General features: G+C 39.4%; 2 protein-coding genes across 8 annotated transcripts; one reads left to right on the forward strand and one right to left on the reverse strand.

Moving 5' to 3' along the window:
* Positions 1-3786: 3786 nt before the first annotated feature.
* Positions 3787-12332, forward strand: LOC109999890 (putative ferric-chelate reductase 1). 2 transcript variants are annotated; one of them, XM_020655052.3, is made up of 7 exons: positions 3787-3939; positions 5024-5127; positions 6559-6768; positions 8351-8461; positions 8899-9052; positions 9312-9449; positions 11043-12332. In XM_020655052.3, exons 2-7 carry the CDS (start codon positions 5026-5028, stop codon positions 11093-11095), a joined length of 768 nt encoding a protein of 255 aa, XP_020510708.1. In that variant the 5' UTR covers positions 3787-3939; positions 5024-5025; the 3' UTR covers positions 11096-12332. The 2 variants fall into 2 exon arrangements, with proteins under 2 accessions (XP_020510708.1, XP_020510709.1); XM_020655053.3 differs by having other exon boundaries at positions 11046-12332.
* Positions 12333-12700: 368 nt separating this feature from the next.
* On the reverse strand, positions 12701-19420 carry LOC109999889 (heterogeneous nuclear ribonucleoprotein C). 6 transcript variants are annotated; one of them, XM_020655050.3, is made up of 9 exons: positions 19264-19420; positions 17352-17461; positions 15351-15499; positions 14719-14791; positions 14403-14453; positions 14057-14226; positions 13801-13923; positions 13484-13644; positions 12701-13337 (listed from the first exon to the last, which is right to left on the reverse strand). In XM_020655050.3, exons 2-9 carry the CDS (start codon positions 17354-17356, stop codon positions 13230-13232), a joined length of 840 nt encoding a protein of 279 aa, XP_020510706.2. In that variant the 5' UTR covers positions 17357-17461; positions 19264-19420; the 3' UTR covers positions 12701-13229. The 6 variants fall into 6 exon arrangements, with proteins under 6 accessions (XP_020510706.2, XP_020510705.2, XP_020510703.2 ...); XM_020655049.3 differs by having other exon boundaries at positions 13807-13920; positions 15231-15499; XM_020655047.3 differs by having other exon boundaries at positions 13801-13920; positions 15231-15499.
* Positions 19421-19824: the final 404 nt, after the last annotated feature.

Genomic DNA, 19824 nt, shown 5'->3' on the forward strand with positions numbered 1-19824 from the left:
CCAAATTGTAAGCTATGTTGTTTTTTTTTTACTAATTGAAACATGAAGCTTTAGCAAAAGTCTGATTTGAGCTAATTAGTGACCAAAGTGAACAGGCTTATTGGGCTGATGTGATTTTACCAATGCAATGTATAAAATGTCAGTTTCTTGGCACCATGTACGTCAAGATCAGATCATCAAATAGGCCTTACTGAGATGTTTCATTCTCTTCTTCAAAGATGCACATGGCAATCCTTAGCATGGCTAAAAACTAGGCTGATTGAATAGTCTCAAGTCATTATTGTCTCTGAATCTAATCAAGCTCTGAAAGAGACACTCTTTTATAGACCAGTCATAAAAGTTGTTTAAATATTTCAGGCCAGACCAAGTGGTGGACTGACCCAACAACTGAAAGTCTCATCCTGCCAAACAAAGAGAAAGCGTCCCCACAGACATCCGTTGTTTTTCAAGTTTGGTCAGTGTAAACAGCATAAACTTTACTGACATTTCAAAGTTTCATATTACACGATGAACAAATGGGAATGAGCAGATTTTGATGACTACATCCATTGTCAACACAACATTTTCTCAACTATTAATTATGGTCACTTTGTCTTATTGAACTGTTACAGCCATGTTGTGGATAGTTTACGACTCACATTTTCTCCACCAGAAATGGTTAAAGTTTGTTTGTCGTTTGAGTATTGTTCATACTCCGTCTCTCCTCTTTGTATTTGTTCTGCGTCTCTTTCATTTGCAAACACACAGCAGTGGTCACAGCTCATTGGAGGTTTCTCTCTCGAGCAAATAGTCCAAACCTACAAGACAAACAGAGTTACTTAATCAAACTTGATTGGAGTCACTCTGACATCTCTCTGCTAATGCATGCAAATAACAGAAACAACAATTAATCAAACCTTAATTAAATTAAACCTTACTTAAATCCCAAGCTGAAAAGGAAAAACAAACAAAGATGTAATTGAAGCGACGTCACTCATGTTTTTAAATGGTTTGTCAGCCAGGAAGTCCAAATGTGGGCAGAGCAGGGTTCAGGTTCAGACTGGGTCAGGCAAAATGGACAGATGGGATGTGTATGTGACTTCCAAGCTTTTTGCAGCCAGCATCAAGTGACTGCTACATTGGCTTCCTTTTTTTCACCCACGGACGTTGCTGCTTGGTTAGCATACAGGAATATTGAAGTGTTTTAAAGAGGACATATTATCCCACTTTTCCCCCTTTTCAAACAGTCCCCCTGCGGTCTAAATGAAACATCTGTGCTGTGCTTTGGTCAAAATATAACATGAATCAAGCACCAGAGGAGGTTTGTGACCCTGTATAAACCAGCTCTCTCAGAACACTCTGTTTTGGTGTGTGTGTCTCTTTAAATGCAATGACCCCCCCTGAGTTTTCACAGTAGACATCACTCCTCTGTAGAGAGAATAAAAATGGCAGATCTGAGCAAATGTTTTGTTCTAGGCTGGGAGTGGAGTCCATGGGTGGAGATACCAGGGAAGGGGAGGGTATTTTTATTACCAGAATCCCACTGTGACATCACAAGGAGAGCAAATTTGAAATGGGGCATTTTTCTCTGTGTTGTAAGACTTATGCAGACCACAAACAAAGGACTGGATGGGTTTATTTCACATTTTGTGGGTCAGTAGACACTCAGGTTACCCAAATAAATGTTCACAAACACTGTAACAGTGGATTTTCACAATATGTCCCATTTAACGTTTTGCACATTTTAAGTAACAGCATACTTCGGTAATCTTGACTAAACTATTGAGAGTCTAGAGCTCAAATAACTGAGTTGTGTTCCCATTGATATCCAGGAATTAAATAAACTTGGCATGTCACTGAAGAAACATTAGGGCATGCCTCTTTGTACTTTTTGAATTTATTTATACACATATCTTTTTACCATAAAATAAATGCATCAAAGCTCTGTGTTTATCTGTTACCCAACTTTGTTCAGCTTTGTTGACCTTGCTGTCATGACTATATATTTCTTACTTCCTTGTTACTACACGTAACTATTCCAATGGAAAGTATGTCACAAGATGTTGTCAACTATACTTATAGTGGCTGCCATTGTGTGAAGGTTTGACATTCAATCCTACTAAAATACATTCAATTTTTTTTTTTTTTAATTTTGCATTCAAAGTTGACATGACAACAAGTTTTTCCTTACTGCATTTTTCTCTCTAAAGTGTCACATTTTGTTTTATTTTAATTCATACAATAGATCTAGTAGGGTTGATCCTTTCGTAGTTAAACAAACACAATTGTCACTGGGGGAAAACCGAAAAGAACAAGTAACCTGAAAGGAATGTTACATGATCACTCTGTTGGCTTTTACTCGAAAACCACACGGGGTAATGACACCTAACAGTCCGGTTTCTGTCTTCCCGCATTGTTAATAACAAAGTGCCATCAGCAGGAAACACCACAACTTTTCTTTGAAATGAACCATGACGATTTCATTTTACAAGATCATAAAAGTGAAAAACGTTAGAGTGAAATGATCACAAAAACATTTTCATCATTATTCTTTTTTTAAACCTGTTTTTCTTCGTTGAATATTCGGCCACTTTTACTGGACTGTATTATTACGATCACCTGCTTTTTTTCTCTGCTTGTGTTGTATTTGGTTTCGATCCAACTTTTATTGATGTTGTATTTTTTTTACTTATAAGTTGTTCCATTCATGATTAACATTGTTAAACTGCATAAACTTCATGTTTAGACTAATAAACTTGCTTTGTGAATTCACTGACTTTAAATTAACAAGTGTGAACAATCAATTCAAACTAATTAAAAAAACTGTATCTGTCGCGGGGGGGGATGGAAAGGCACATAGATCAGTAGCCCACACTGCAGGGTAGACTGAAAATATAGAAATATAAAATGTATTACTAAAACTTAAACGCAAAATACATATACAGTAGTATAAAGATAATTCAGTGAATTGTACACAAATGTCTTGAAACAGATAGATTGCAGTAAAAAAGAGACAGATCCGCACACTGTTCAGTTCCCAATGAGCCTTTTTATTTAGGGCAACGTTTCGATGCAAATGATCTTCTTCAGGCAAATGCAGCAGGAGACAAGCAATCTTTTCTAAACTTTGGCAATCACGCAAAACAATCATTATCCCCATGACCATCTGCATGTTTTCGTGTCCTACACCTGTATGTAATTTTCATGGATTTGCACAGAGCTGCATGCTATCTCTGTTCTCTTTTTTAAAACAGATAGATATCATAAGTTTACAGAAGAGTGTAACATTTTTTAGATAATGTATTTCTAGCTTTGATTTCATAATGTTGGAAGTGTTGCAGCTTTTCTTTGACTTCATATCAAGAGATATGGAGGCTTGTTTGATGAAAAAAATCCTTTCTACCTCTTAAAACAGTCTAAATGAAACATCTGTGCTGTGCTTTGGTCAAAATTTAACATGAATGGAGCACCAGAGGAGGTTTGTGACCCTGTATAAACCAGCTCTCTCAGAACGCTTCGTTTTGGTGTGTGTGTCTCTTTAAATGCAACGAGCCCCCCCTGAGTTTTCACGATAGACATACATAGATAATATATTTCTATCTTTGATTTCATAATGTTGGAAGTGTTGCAGCTTTTCTTTGACTTCATATGAAGAGATACGGAGGCTTGCTTGATGATCAACAACTGGAAACGGATTTTCCACATTAAGAATCACAAGGCTTTTCCTGCACCTTCAGGCATGCTGGTAGTTGGTCGGTAAGTCAGGTGGTTTCATACAAGGCCACGCCCACTTCAGGATACTGCCATCCCCCACACCCACAGCTCTCCTGCATCATCCCCTCTGAGCATCAACGCTGGCTGATTTAAACCTTTCCCGCAGGTATCAAACGCACACAGACGAGCAGTAACAGCTGAACAAAGAACATTCCTGCAACTCAGCATCTCACTCTCACAGCTCAGGTAAGTCTTAAGGAGGGAAAACAGGACATTTTAGCAAACTGCATGTTCATATTTGGACTCTCCTGGATGACTATTTTCTGTGTTTTTCATAATTTATTCACTTTTTCATTATTTTCTCATTTTAATTAAGTGAAATGTGAGACGTAAAAGTATTGTACTGTGTTACAGCAAACAAATAGTCATGATTAAAAGATGTTGACTCTTCATGTAAATGCTGAACAAAACCATGAAGTCCAGGACATTGAAATTCTTTATTTTCTCTATTTTTCTTTCAGTATTAAATATTTTAATTGTGGCTGTTTTTAATAGCTAACTGTGCCGAATATAACTGAAAAAGATGCATTATGGACCTTTGATTTTTATTTATTTATTTGTAATATTATTATTTTTTAAGGTTTAATTTTGGGGCTTTTATACCTTTATTTAGAGATAGGTCAGTTGATTCAGTCAGAAATTGGGGCGAGAGAGAGAGAGAGAGAGAGAGGGAGAGAGTGGGGAATGACATGTGGGAAAGAGCCACTGATTTGAACCCGGGCCGCCCGCTAGGAGGACAGCAGCCTCCGTACATGTGGTGTGCGCACTAACCACTAGGCTACCAGCGCCCCTTGAATGAGTAATTCTTCTAATTATCCCACTATTACAGTAAATCTCAGAACTGCTTATGTTTCCTGTATTATTATATTTGTCGTTGAGTTTTAAATTCTCCTCTGCAAAATTAAGATCCGAAGATGTGATTGTGAAAGCTGTTGACGTTTTTTTCTTAAATGTTTGACTGTTTGAGCATGATGTTTGAAGGCATTGTTCTACGCCTTAAGTTAATATGCTGAGGACTTAAGTGGATCTGTTACGCAACAGTAAAGATTTCCTTCATCAACTCATCCAATCAAATCTAAATGTCTTCATATATTACTTTAACTATGATTACAAAAGATGTTTACTTGGCATCACAAAAAAAACACTTTGTAATTATTTAGTAAATGTGCTTCAAGTAATGTTTAATTCAGATTTCTCCAGACAAGTATGATGAGTGTTAACATAATCTCTCCTCTCGATCTTTTGCTTATTTGCTCTGTCATGCTATCAGGGATGGAACGAGGATTGATCCTGTTGGTCGCTGCGGCACTGATGGCTTATGTGGCACCTGGTGTCCAAGGAACATCCCATTTGTCATTCTCCAATAACACAGAGGTTAGCTTTCCGTCACTTTATCACAGTCTCCACCTTTTGTACTTTCAGCACTTTGCCTTTAAACATTTATTAATGACAACAAACGAACATAAGTTTTACTGTAGAATACGAAATGATAAGTCTTTTAGCCTTAGAGGCATATGTTTGGCATTTCTATCCTTTTTATTGAACCAGTGTGAAAGTATTAAGAATGGTGTCTTTTGAACATGTTAACACTGATTATTTTGAAAAACTTTTATATTGTCATATTGATGCAGAAGAGGCGAATAAAGTGTGACTGTTAATATTGGTCAGGTTTCATAGTTGTACAATTTGCATAAAAGGATAAATCAACCTGCATCCTGAATCCTGTGTCAGCCACTAGTTAACGGTGAAGTCCATTAAAATATAATGTCAACATGTTTACACCATAAAGGGGACATATTATGAAAAATATACATTTGGGTCTACCCACAAAATGTGAAATAAACCCATCCAGTCCTTTGTTTGTGGTCTGCATAAGTCTTACAACACAGAGAAATATTCCCTGTTTCAAATTTGCTCTCCTTGTGATGTCACAGTGGGATTCTGGTAAAAAACAAAAACCCTCCCCTCCCCTGGTATCTCCACCCATGGACTCCACTCCCAGCCTAGAACAAAACTCAGGGGGGGGCTTGTTGCTTTTAAAGAGACACACACACCAAAACGGAGCGTTCTGAGAGAGCTGGTTTATACAGGGTCACAAACCTCCTCTGGTGCTTGATTCATGTTATATTTTGACCAAAGCACAGCACAGATGTTTCATTTAGACCACTGAGGGACTGTTTGGAAAAAGTGTAGAAGGGGGATAATATGTTCCCTTTAAAACATTATGAAGGCTAAGCTGGAAGTACTGGCTCATCTGTTTGACCCTCCCACAGCTCTGAATGGCTAAATAAAGTGAAGGGATCCGTTTTAAATTTAGGTTTTTACCAATTAACAGAATTAGACTCAGGCTGGACAACAGAAATAAGTCCATTAAGAGTATAGGTTCATATGATTTAGACCAGGGGTTCCAAAACTTATCAGCCTGCGACCCCAAAAATAACTATGCTAGCAACTGGGGACCCCATTGTCCTTGGAAAACATCTAATATTGTGCACAGCCAGACACACTATTACGCCTATCCAAATCAAGGCATTAGAACAGCACAAACACATAATATTATTTTAGTAATCTAAGAAACGCTAGAAGAAGAACACCTGTAATCTTTTGAACTACTTTTTTTTTTTTATATATCATCACAATAATGGATAAGATGCTATTTTTGACTTTTATATGTTTTTGGAAAGAATCTCTCAACCCCACTGTCTCAAGACCCCCCAGGGGGCCCCGACCCTGGGAAGTCATACTTCTGTGATCTGTTTTTTTTTTTTTTTTTTTCAACAAGCTGTGACTTTGTGTCATTTCCAGGTGAACATCACTCGGGATGGTTGTGGAGTCACAAAACTGTGTGTGGAGACTCCAAATGACTGTGATCCGTCTGCTACCAACGGCACCTGCCTGTTTGGATCCGCAACGGCCAGTACTCCGATGCCTCCTGCTGGCACTAACCTGATCATGGAGCTCAGAGGATTCTCCGAAGGATACGTCGCACTTGGACTCACCACAGATCAATCGCAGGTAACACACATTACAAATGTAAACATTCCCTACAGTCCCTACATCTCCAAACCCTTCACCATTTGAGGAACGTAAATTCAGAGAGACTAAATCTTACACTGTTTAGGTATAACAAAAACTACATGTCAGATATAAAGTGTTATAATGACTTTATAAATGTTCCAGGGTCAGGATATCTATTACAGCATCGTTTTAATGTTATCCGCTGTTGCCAACAACCTAGCCCCATTAAAACAATGGCTTGCCTCTTTATTTGTAGAAGCAACTCACTGCCCATTGATTTAACATTGACTGATGACCACCTGCAAACAAACACCTGTTAAATAAAACATGGCCAGGTTACCATTATTGACTTAAAATGTATTTATTTAGAAGATAAGGACAGCTTGAACAGCCCATTAAATAACTGATCATTTTTTCTCTTAACCATTACATCCCTACATCTGTGATCTGAAGGCTGTAAAGAAACATCATTGTGTCCTTCATGGATAAAGAACTACATCACTTTTTTTTTTTTTTTTAAGAAGGCCTATTCCTAACTGTCATGCCTTCATATTTCACCTGCTGGGACAAACACAAGAAAAACCCCAAAAGTTTTTCCACAATCATTTTTCGAAACCAATCCAAGTACAAATTTCAACTGTTTAATGGGAAGACAAAACTCTATTGCATGTCTGCAAAAGGTCAAAGTTCACCCAAAACATTTGATTCTTGTGTCCAAACGGAGTCTTTGTGTCAGTAAATTTTTCATTGTTCCCCAAAATGAAAAGTAGTTTTGTCATCGTGTGAGTCTACCAGTCAAAACATCACTTTTTTCCATCTTTTTGATGTTTTTGTCACCATGTCAGTCAACAATGGAAAAGTTTCCTATACATAAATCATCTTATGTGTTTCCTCGTCCATTACTCTCAGCTGGCAGCTCATTCGCCAATTTAGAAGACACCACAAACATCCCGTGTTATGGATATTTATGGAATATACATAAAAGTCCAACTCTGTCTGGAGAATTTAGCTCTTGACGGCTCATATGATGGAAGAAACGAGTTTGACAGAGTTTGACTTTGCTGGACGAGCCGTTTGTAAATGTTGAATGCAATGCTGCATCTTGTGGGCTAAACAACAGGTTTCAGCTCCACCTGTTACTCAACCCAAAATGACAAAGCAAATAGTATTTTTGCCTTGTCATTGAGATAAGAAGGTCAGTGTGAACGCCATACACAAGCACTTGGGGTTTTAAGTAAAGTAATTCCATGTTATTTAGGTGACTAAAGTAAAAAAAAAAATACAAATCAAACAAAGGGTATACTTTGGAAAACATGTTGTCACATGAGCCATAATTGTGCAATGAAAAGACTTCCCAGAACAATTAAAGAACTTGGCATGAACAAACAAAGGAAGTAAACTCCGAAGAACATTCAAAGGTGAACAGGCCGACTAAACAAGACTGACTGGAAAGTCAACACCTGTCTGGACTGTTTCATCACTTATTCCTTCCCCAAACAAAGGCTCATTGGATTTTTTGTCACAGAAAGCTTTTAAGGGGATGCCAGAGCTAATCCTTTCGTTCTCTTTGTTTCCTCAGGGCTCCACCATGCTTTTTGTCTGCGCTCAAAACAGCTCGAACAATGGGTCGTTCTTCTTCAGGACAATGCAGAGAAACAACACTAATGGTGCGCTCACTCCATTAGAGAGGGTGAGGCCTTAAAGTTACCATCATGAAGTTATTTTTAAAGGCAAATGGATTTGTCTTTTTACTAATTTAATTAAAGGTACCATATTATATCAAAGAAAGGAGGATCATTAAAGCCAATGCATGCATTTGTGAGGACATTTGGTATAAAGAAAACATCAACAATGTGTGATAAAAAACTATCTTTTGATTATAAAAGTGGTTTAACCAATGCTCCGACAGGGGTTTCTTTCCTGTTGATTTAATTGTCTTAAATACAAGTTTAATAAACTTGTAATGACTTCAACTTGACATAAAGCGGACAAGGCTGGTCCCTGATTGGCCATCGTTTTCTTCTTTGCTCTACCTTTGCCTTGTTGTATTCCCTTTGCTTAACTATGCTGTATATCCCTCCTGTGTGGCCTTAACCATGTCTTACTTTGTGTCACCCGCCTTGTTAGACTGTGAGAGAAATTCGAGGCATGGTGAATGTCATGGTGAATGGCAGCGTAATCAAGTGTGAGTTCGAAATCCCAAATGCAAACGCCAGCAGGGCTGTTAAAGATGCGTCCACCAACTTCCAAGTCCTCCTTGGGACTGGACCTGTTGTTGGAGGTAAGTGGAGACACAAAAACACCATCGGTAGAGGAAACAAAAACAACAACTTAAATACTATTTTTAAAATGATTGGGCTTGACTTGAGTGTGAGAATGACCTGCTAACCCCACTTCTACTCAGGGTCAAATATTTATACTTTTGAAATGATGAAAGCAGAAACCTTGTTTCTTAAGAAGTCCTGATTTGGAGTTTTGATTTTTCTCCTTGACTACACTTTGTACTGTGATGTTCAATCTCTCCTCATTTTATTCTTCAGGTATGATCGGGGACTTCAGAATTGCCCTGAACACTACTTTGCTGACCCTCACAAACCCGGCCAGCACCAACGTCGCCACAACAGCCACCCCGGTCGCCATGACAACGAATTCAGCATCCAATGGTGCACACCCTCATGGTAAACAACACACTTTGATTATGTTTGTTTCCAAATATTTATACTTTTTGCGTTTAGAATTCACGGTCAGGGAGAGTTTTGTCTCCATATCTAACACAGTGGAGGGCGATCAAAGACACAGACAATTGACCCAACACGTTAGTTGAATTCAAATAAACCAGAATGGTTGGATAGATGGGTTAACATCCAGACTGATGTGTAATGGCCTGCAAGAAATATTATCAGAGCAATAAACAAGATAACAAGATAAGGAGCCACTACATTTGATTTCACTGATCCAAATGGTCAACGTGTTGGAGGAACGTGCCTTTATAATATATAATGTTACTTTGGTAATAAAGTGAAAACCAAGACAAAGTGTTTCATCCAGTGTGCAGCGGGCCAGCTAAAAAAAAGATCATTAGGTAACTTTTCTTACTTTCAATCATGAACTTCTGCATTAAGAAAACGCATGTACAGTACTGTGCAAAGTCAACCATATTGATTTCTCCGTCTCTATTTTAAGATACAATCAGAAAGTTCAGGAAAAATCTTCAAAAACCAAACCAAACACTATTATTATCAGGACAAATGGTTTTGTTAAGGCAAGAGTCAGAATCAGAATCAGAATCAGAATCAGAATCAGAATCGGTTTTTATTGCCCAGTACATTTACACATTCAAGGAATGTGTCTTGGTGTATTGGTGTGAAAAACAGTTAACACAGGAAATAAAGCGAAAATAGCAAGAACTTAAATCATAAAATATGGAAGCAATTAAAATATATAATATACAATTTAAAAATGTAAAAATATAAGAAACAAAATGTGCAATGCAGAATGCCGATGAACGCATTTAGTGTGACTTCCTTTTGCACTTTTGAACTATTTCGGGGAGTCTGTCTTGACGTTTTCTTGAGTAATCTCCTGGTATACTAAACCAGTTTTCTTCAGCACTTCTCAGTTCTTCTGATTTAGGCATCCTTTCATTTCTTCCTCTGTCCAGGTGATCTTTAATATACAGGTCTGGACACTGTCAGTGTCATATCAGCTGTTATTCTCTCCTAATATGATTTCACTGCACAAGCAACACATCTCTAATCCATCAATCTTCATTTGTGTAGCGCCAATTCATAACAAATGTTATCGCGAGACACTTTACAAAAAGCAGATAACAGACGTTACTCGTTGTTAGAAGCAGTGGGGCTTGAGATCATTGTCATGCTGATTGTTAGCATGGACTGAACTTTGAAACTCAATGTGAAAACCGTCTAAAGGCTGCAATACAGTTCAAAATATATTCTGAATTTTGTTCACAAGATAAGAAGATAAGAAGCAGAGACAAGATAACCTTGATGATGCGACACACCAAGTGTTGAACGCAAAATAAATGTGGTATTAATGAGGATTTTTGGAGAATATATATATCTAGACATTATAAAGAAGATGATTGGATGGTTGGAAAACGGATTTCCGGACCAATAAAAGTTTCATATCTCTGAGAAAATGTAGCTTTTTGCATTTGGAGTAAGTTACATTATTGTTGTCTCATTTAAGAGCACATAGCAGACCTTAATGGAGCAACATTTTTCTGACCAGTGTTTCTTTGCTTCCAGCAGTGCTGTTCCTCCTGAGCGTCCTCTCACTGGCCGTCATGCTCAGAACCTAAAGGTGTTCTGCAGGAGGAAGTCCATACCAGCCGGACACGATGAAGACGCTGATGCGCTGGATTACCGCATAGAGAAAAACTGAGTGTCAACCTGATGTATAAAATATTTTTACTTAAATAACTTTGACATGTTGAAACTATTTTTTTGCACTATGTTTGTACTTTATATATACATAATAATCCAATGGCATTTTGAATGCACATCTTGAGGTTTCACCACCCAATCATTCTCCGCATAGCACTACAGAATCAGATAAACAGGTTTAAAATGGTGCAAACAACCAAAACACCGTCGACCTGGCAGCACAAGCAGAAACTGTTTCGCTCCAACGAGTTTGAGCTGTTTAGCAGAAAACAGCCATCAGAAAACCCAACCCAACTCAGGATCGTTTGTTTTCATATTTATATGTGAATGTAACGCTTGTTAAACAATAAAGTTCAACGGACTCTGAAGTCATTATTGAATTGTGTACTTGTTATGCACGATATTCCCTCTCAGTCCAGATTCTCCTGCACGGCCTGAAATACGACTAAGGTCGTCAGATATCGCACTTGTAATGGTTAAGAAAATGTCCGATTGATAAACACAGCAAATTGAGAAAATTTGGATTGAATGATTTTACAACTAATTAAATCTTTGAGTCTTCTTCTGTGTTAGATCCTCAAGGCTTAATGTGAACATTTGAATTAATGGTATTATCAGGGCAGTGATCCAAACCCCAAGGGTCAAAAGATTATTTTGAATTAGAATCAGCTCCTCACATTTAGGAGTATTTATGACATTGTTTAATATTTAACATGTAACCGATGGTTATTACTGCAGTTTCGAGTTGTTTGTGGGTTTTGGGTATCACAGCATGGTTTGGCAACCTGTCTGTGCAGTTAAAAAAAAACTGATCTGATTGATTAAAGGCTGCATGGAAACTTGTAGGAGGTAAACATCACACATCCCTGCAGACTATTTTTTTTTCTTCATACAGAGTACGCGCTGCTGAACAGAAAAGTTCATTTATCCTGTTTCTATAAAAAATGTGAATAGTGGCAAATCAGACATATAGGGAATGGAATATAATTTCTTTGCGTGTTTGCACTGGTATTTTAGGAAACTGATGTCATTTTTTTCTGGACATGTTTGTTTGATGTGGATGATGTTGACTGATGTCTTTTTTTTATGGTTGAAGCACGGGTGAAGAACCCAAGAGTAATTATGAATGAAATAATAAAAGTTCATCTTGAATCTTGGGGTTCTGTTTGCCTTGGTTTCCTCTATAAACACTACTACTTTCCTTCAGGGGGCAGGTTCACTTTCAGGATTACAAATCATAGAAAATAAATCTCTGCACACCGGAATGTAGGACAGGTGCGACAGGAGGGTAAAACTCTCCTACCTGATGAAGGTTGGACTGAAACATTGTGCGATCTAATAAATATGTAAGCATAAAGTGAGACAGTGTGTGGGAGCCCCTCTCGTCGCCTTTAGGGATTACAAATCAGACACTAACTTTCAAAATATCCTGGTTTTCCCTTTTTTATTCCCGTGTACAAACTCCGATTTCATCCCCTTATGGTCGACATTTGTTCCTCAAGAAAATAGACAGGTAAAAATCAATTTTAATATTTTATTGCAATTTATTCCTTTACAGTTAAACTGAAACCAAATAGTATAAAAAACTGACAATAACATACGGACACACAAGGTCAAACACACCGATGAGGAAAACAAACACACTGAGCCTAAAAACGGTCTTTTTGCAGCTGAATGTCCGTCGTCGCGTTAAGACATGTCCGTCGAGCTGTCGTCTCTGAGAACAGCAAACAGTCCCGTGTTTCCACCTTCTCTCCAAAAGACCAGTAATGACGCATAAAAACACAAACCTACAGCTAGTCCGTCCTCTGACAGCGATACTGGACAACTGGCCAAAGTTACAAAGAAAAACAAAAAGAAGAGATAATCTGCTTCAGGGACAATGGGACAACAGAGTGTGTGTGCACCATGCTTCTGTGTGTGTGTGTGTGTTTGCTTCTTGTATCTACAACATGAGTGTTAAAACAGGAGTCCAATTTCCTACACTGAGCTGTGTGTACGCTGCATGCGTTCGTGTGGTCCTTCCTTCCTTCCTTCCTTCCTTCCTTCCTACGAGTCGTCCTCGCCGTTGATGCTGTCGCCATCGTCGTCACCCTCCACATGCTCTCCTTCCTCCTCCTCGTCATCGTCTTCGTCCTCCCTCTCCTGACTCTTCACCTGCAGTTTGTTAGAGCGTCATTATTATTTTTTTAATAAACTCACAACTGAGTGACAAAGAGTGCTAAAACACAAAAGGTCAAAATGTGGTTGAACAGGATTTCTGCATGTAGCACATAATCGCTGTCGAAGTGTTTATGTCTCACCTCTTCCTCTTCCAGCAGGTCACCTTCGTCTTCCTCGTCCTCGTCCTCGTCCGAGTCGTTCATCTCCTGGCTCTCTCTGTCTCTCTTCATCCCGTCATCCTTCTTGTTGCTCGGGTGCGGAGGAGAAGTCACCTCTCCTGGCTCCGTTTTAATGCTCTTAACTTTTGGCAGACAAAAAGGAACATGATTATCCGTTCTATCGAAAGAGGTCAAGAGGTCGTCAAACTACTTTTAATCGTTGTGTTTCAAACAACCTGCCGATAGACTAGACAATCAAGTGTGCTATAAAAATTTTTTAAAAAACACTGTGTACTCACACCTACCCGACTTCTTGCTGTGGTCCTTCTCCATGCGCTCCAGACTGTCCAGCAGGTCGTCCACCTTGCTTTTGATTTGGGTCAACTCCCGCTTGATGGTCTGCAGCTGGTCCACTTTCACTGCAGCGAGAAGAGAAGAAGAGGGAAGGGTAAAAAGACATCTGGGAGGAGCAAATTTATCAGGAGTAGCAAGATGGAGACAAAGCGCTCGTGCTCATAATGGCGGCTGTATCCTCCACTTAGCGGAGATGCTTACTTGCTCTGGATGAAGAATTCCTCTGACTGCTCTTGGAGGAAGAGGTGAAGCTACTCTTGGTCCGCCTGCTGCTCCCCCCGCTCAGGCTGACCCGCGGACGCTTGGAGGGGATCACGGCCCGAGACAAAGGGGGAGGGGGAGCGGGAACACGGGACGGGTACGAGTACATTCTGGTATCGGACACAGAGAGAGAAAGGAATGACAAATCACTGGAGGAGTTTACGGATAATGGTGTAAAACGTGAATCTGAATGCATTTCAGAGACAGAAAATACAGATGAAGATCCAGACAAACAGGGGGACTCCTCATATTTTAACTCTGAGAGACAGTGAAACATTTTACTCACCTATCGTAATAATCTCTCTGAAAGTCGTAGTCGAGCTCAAATGAGGAACTGCTGTTAAGGAAGAAGAAAAGTGTTGATGTTAGAAAACATGGTTAACAGCGTCATTCATTCTTACACAAAATTAGCTTGAAGGTTTAGACTTTTTTTCAGTTCTTATATTCATCTCTGGTTTGATTTTCTTTGATTCACTGTCTGAAAAGTTCAGCCTGAGAGCTGAACTGATCGAACCCTCTCTAGTCAATGCTCGTGTTTCCACACCGCAGTCCGGCTCGTGCAGGACCTGTGGAATCCACCAGGAGGTGTGTTAATGACTGACCTGTACATGTCTCCGGCTGAGCGTTTGGTGGTTTTTGACCGGTGTGGTTTGGGCTCTCCTGCCAGGTTGATGTCTGAGGGAAACAAATCAGAGAAAAGGAGAAAGACGTTAAGATCTAATAACTAAGTAACTCTAATTTAAAAAAATACTGATTATAAAAAGAAACTAAATCCCACAAAACTATTTGATCTGGCATCTTTTTTAACCTACTGTTGGAGATTTGTTCGTTCATCGTTCGTCTCTATTAAAAACTCATTTTACTTTTGAGGAGTGATGGAAGTGATGAACAGATCCACACACACACTGTCTACTCTTTGACTGATTTCTTTACGTGTAGAACCTTTAAGTGGCTCAAGTAAACATTCCTCGTAGCCCCGTCTGAAGCTTTAGTGTAGAAACTCTGGCCGTGTTGACTGTTATCTACAGAACGCCGTACTTCTGTTAACTACCTCATACGTCGCCACTTCATAAAACCCAAACTGCCCCTCTGATGCGAATCTCTTAGTCCTTACCAAGAACTTGTCCAACAATCATCCTCCCGTCCTCCCCATTCACTGCAGCTCTGGCGTTCCTCTCGTTGGCGAACTGAACGAAGGCAAAGCCCTTGTGGACGGAGCAGCCTACAATTTTACCATATTTGGAGAAGATGGCCTCCACGTCGGCCTTGGTGACCAGCAGGGTGTTGAGGTTTCCTATGAAGACCCGGGAGTTTAGGGAACGTGGGTCGGTCTTGTTGGTGACGTTGCTGGCGGCCATCAGGCTGGAGGTGGTGGGTGAATGCCTATCAGGGAGACACACAACACACACACACGTCCAACAATTAGTGACAGACACAACTCTGAACTGATTCAGCTGTCGCTGGCTCAAACACTGGAGTGTCCTCAGCTGTGGAGGCTGTGAATAAAAAGGGAAAAGGGTGGACATTATCTGCATTCTTTCCTGGGAAGATAAACCGTCAACATAAAAAAAATAGTACAAAAACACAGAAGAGAAAACTGCAGGACCATAGGGTTTGATTTGAGGCCATCTTTGTTTTTGAAACCTTCAGGAGACCTGGGTGAAACCATCTTTTCCTTACATGCAGCGAGTGTATCTGCTGGTTTTTCCCCCTTCTTATCAATAACCACATTTGAGGCCTCTACCACACTGGAACTGCAGACAGTAAAGATTATATTAATGGTACCAAAACATACACTGGCTCACTTATTAAGAAAGGTGCACTTAAGCAAACACTGAGAACAAAGAGGGAGCATAATGATCTGACTACACTCTTCATGTATGAACTGTTGTTGGGGGTGATGGAGTTATATATCTATAAACAAAATACATAATAACCATGAGATACGACTTTCAACTGCACAGGTTAAACATTAGCTGGATTTAAAGGGGCATTCTGCTAATCATTACACTCAATGAATGAGTCTCATACAAGACAATGATCATGTTTCATCAAGTCTTAAGAAAAGTAACTGAGAGGTCACTTAGTAAGTCCTCTAAAGACAAGTGTTGAAAATCAGCATTTTGCTTAAACAACAAATACAATGCAAGAGGTGCTTGTGCATAACGGTGAGTTGTGATCCCAATGGCATTGCTATGTTCATGTAAAAATCACAAACTTACTTCTAAGCAAAAAATGTCTTGCCAATATTAAGTGTACAAAACAATAAAATAATGATTTCCCCGGGACGTTTGAATAGCTCGAGGAAGGAGAAGTGTAGGACATGTCGATGAATTCCTGAGCGACATTTTAATTAATATAAGTCAAACTTCTCTTTAGACATTTGAGTCATTTTACAAAATATTGTAAGGATTTTTTTTTCCTGAATAATCTGTGAACTCTATAGGTTTTCTAAAACAGTGAAATGTCTCATCGATTTTGAGGAACACATTTCAATCTGATGCCACTGACTCTTTCAGTGCAGTCAGCCACATAGTTATGAATCCTTTATTTCTGCCTAAGTGACAGAAACACGACGGGTATCCTCTTACAAGGTTTTGACATTCAATCCAACAAGGGATTTCTGAATGAGACGTGTCTGCAAGTCTTTATTACCTACACTGGGAGGTCGGCCTTCTGTTCAGAGTTTAGACAGTTTGGGGTTTAGGTGTAGAGGCAACTCAAGGTTTATGTGCTTTTGTAAGGGTGGAGGATTTTGTTTGATGAGGAATAGTCAGGTGAATATAATGGTGGAAAAAGCACAAGCAATCCCACATGATTCTCCACATGTTCAGAAAATAATTATTTAGTTGTAATGCACCATTTGACACCAGCAGAGGACAGCATTTAAACTACTCAGTAGACGTCTGATTTTGTTGTTTAGTCTGACGAGAAGAGCGTTTTATCAGTAGATTTCTTGAAGACTTATTCATATTTACTGGGGTCCTCATGTGTACAAACTAACTCTCCACTAAATGTAAAGCAGAGAAGCCCTTCTCTTAATATCCACTAAGCAGGGCATGTTACTAATCTGCTAATAGACTGAGGGAAGGATCAATGTAGCCTAGAGCCTTGTGGGAATTCAGAGGTTGGGAAGTGAGCCTTGATACAGCAAACATATAAACAGCGGTGGCATCAACAGTATCCCCCCCCCCTTCTGGCTGTCAGGTGGGGGGGTCGAACATTCATCACTCACTCCATAGCGTCTGTGTGCAGGGCTGTCGTCTGTCTGATGTTTGACACTGTGGAGCTGGGATCAGTTTGGGCTGGTGTCTCGACCTTCACCTTCGCCCCTCACGATATATACTGAGGTGACAGAAAACACACCTCAGTCAAGCCGAGCAGGGTTATGTTGTACCAAGTCTTACCTGGTTGGGGTGTGTACAGGGGTTAGTGACGAGGCAAACACATAAACACAAGGAAATCCCATTACAGCGCCCCACTTGGGGAATGCAAAGTGACCACTAAGGCATTTTCATGTGCAACATCTAACGCTTTTAAACATAAACTGAGAAAAGGGGGAGAATAAAAGAACAGAAATAAGTTTGTTTAGTTTTTAAATATTTGCACAATATGGTGTATTGGGGGGGGGGGGGGGGCAAGCTGGTAGTACCACATGAGCTTATCTTGTGTTGCCCTAACGGAAAAATGATTACAGGTGTTCAGACATCACTTCACACGCGTTATGAACAGTGCAAGTGAAGCAATTTTAGAGATAGCTTGGACCCCAAAACTTTCAATGAAGGATCAGGGGAAATAAACTGCATAGAAAACCGTTCACCTTGCAACATCCGAAACAAATTATTTGAATTCATCACAAACGTAAGAATACTTTATCGAGTGTCAAATTCAATCGCCACTTCACTATAAGGAGCAGAATTTTTTTTTAGAAAATTGTTATGTATTTTGCAAATCCCCACTTCAAAAGTAGAATCTTTTTTTTTTTTTTTTTTTGGGGACACACAGATTAGAACTACAAATGTGATATAATATGTTGCATGCGTACAGATAACTGCAAGTGCAACCGACCTAATAGAGGGTAAACATTATTTCACCACACTGGAAGGTGAACAAAGTGATTTCTTACTGGTGTCATGCAGGTTTCCTTTGAACGGGGTCGTAGTTACCTTTAAGTGGCATGTTTATTATTATTTTAATACACTTCACAAGTTGTATTTATTGTCTTATATTGAAATGAAATGACTTTCTGGGGCTTGTGTGTGCAACCTGAAGGCATGAGTTTATTATTTTTATACACAAACAGCCATAATACTCATTCAAAATGACAGCTTTAATTAATAAGATGGTATTTTGTAAAGTTATGCAACAAAACTGAGGCCCCAAAAAAAAAAAAAAAAGAAGGTCACTCTTCATCATGGAGGAAAAACATGAGGGGGGGGGGTCTATTCCACAAAAAAGCAAAATCTTTGGATTATTAAAAAATTACCTAATTTCATCCACAACACACCCGGACAGCGCCACCAAGAGGCGTCAGTGTGAAACACAGGCCCTGCGCTAGCCTCAGTGTCCTACAGCCGGCTGGCTCGGCTAACTTTAGGGGGAATCTTTTAAAAAAGAAAAAAAAAACACACACACAGCACAAGACCAGTTCTTCCTGTTTGCAGAAGACAAAACCTGCAAAATCCTAATAGATTCGTCGATAATCTGCAATAAAACGCGGATCAGGATGAAGCTGTGACTACAAAACCAAAAGCCTGTGACGCTGGGAGCTAACTAGTTAGCATTGAGGAGGAGGAGGAGGAGGAAGCGTGCCCAAAAAACAAACCAGTCCCCGTCAAAAACCAAACTAATCACACTTGCAAAAAAAACATGAAACTGTAGCTAAGTATCCAAAGCGTCGTATTGTCTAAAAATAGGGGAAAAAAACACAACCAGCGTTCGTGTTTTGTGTTTTTTGTTCTGTGTGTGTGTGTGGGGGGAGGATGAGCGTCTTCGCGTTAGCTTAGCTCAGCTAGCCACCTCGCTAGCCGGCCAGCACATTCTGTCCACTCGCGAAACAGGAAAAAAAAAAACATCCAAAAATCCAAAAAGAAAAGAAAAAAGGAAGGTAAAAAATGAAAAAAAATGTCTGGAAACAAAATACTCACCACGACCTGTACGAGTAAAATGTCTTGCTTTGGGTAAAATCTTTCAAATTGTTACTTTAGGTCGTCCTGTGGAAAGAGAACAAGCGAACCCTGAGCAGCGAGCTAGCTTTTCTTGTAGCCTCCCGAGCTAACGCGACTGGTGATCTGCGCAGTACTCGAGAGAGGCGCTTGTTTTTAATAGAAGAGCAGTCCGGAGGGGCGGGGTCGCTGTCGCTACAGGAGCGCGTTAATAACATTTCCGAACACGGCGTTACCGCGTACATAAAACGAACTCACGTTAGAAGAGAATTACTTTATTGATCCCGAAGTGGGAAATTGTGGCGTTACAGCAGCAGGTTGTCCAAACACACAATATGAGTAAAAAAACAAACAAATCTAAACATAATATAATATTAAATACAAAGTAAATAAGCACTAAAAATATTAAAAATAAGGATGTGAATATATACAACCAGGATTTAACTAACCATTACTCGTCTTAAATATGAAAGATTAATTATTATCGATAAAAAAACAAACTTAACTTCTTTCCCTTCATTTGTATTTAACTGATTTAAAGTT

Source organism: Labrus bergylta, chromosome 4, assembly GCF_963930695.1.
Source record: "Labrus bergylta chromosome 4, fLabBer1.1, whole genome shotgun sequence".
Taxonomy (NCBI): Eukaryota; Metazoa; Chordata; class Actinopteri; order Labriformes; family Labridae; genus Labrus; species Labrus bergylta.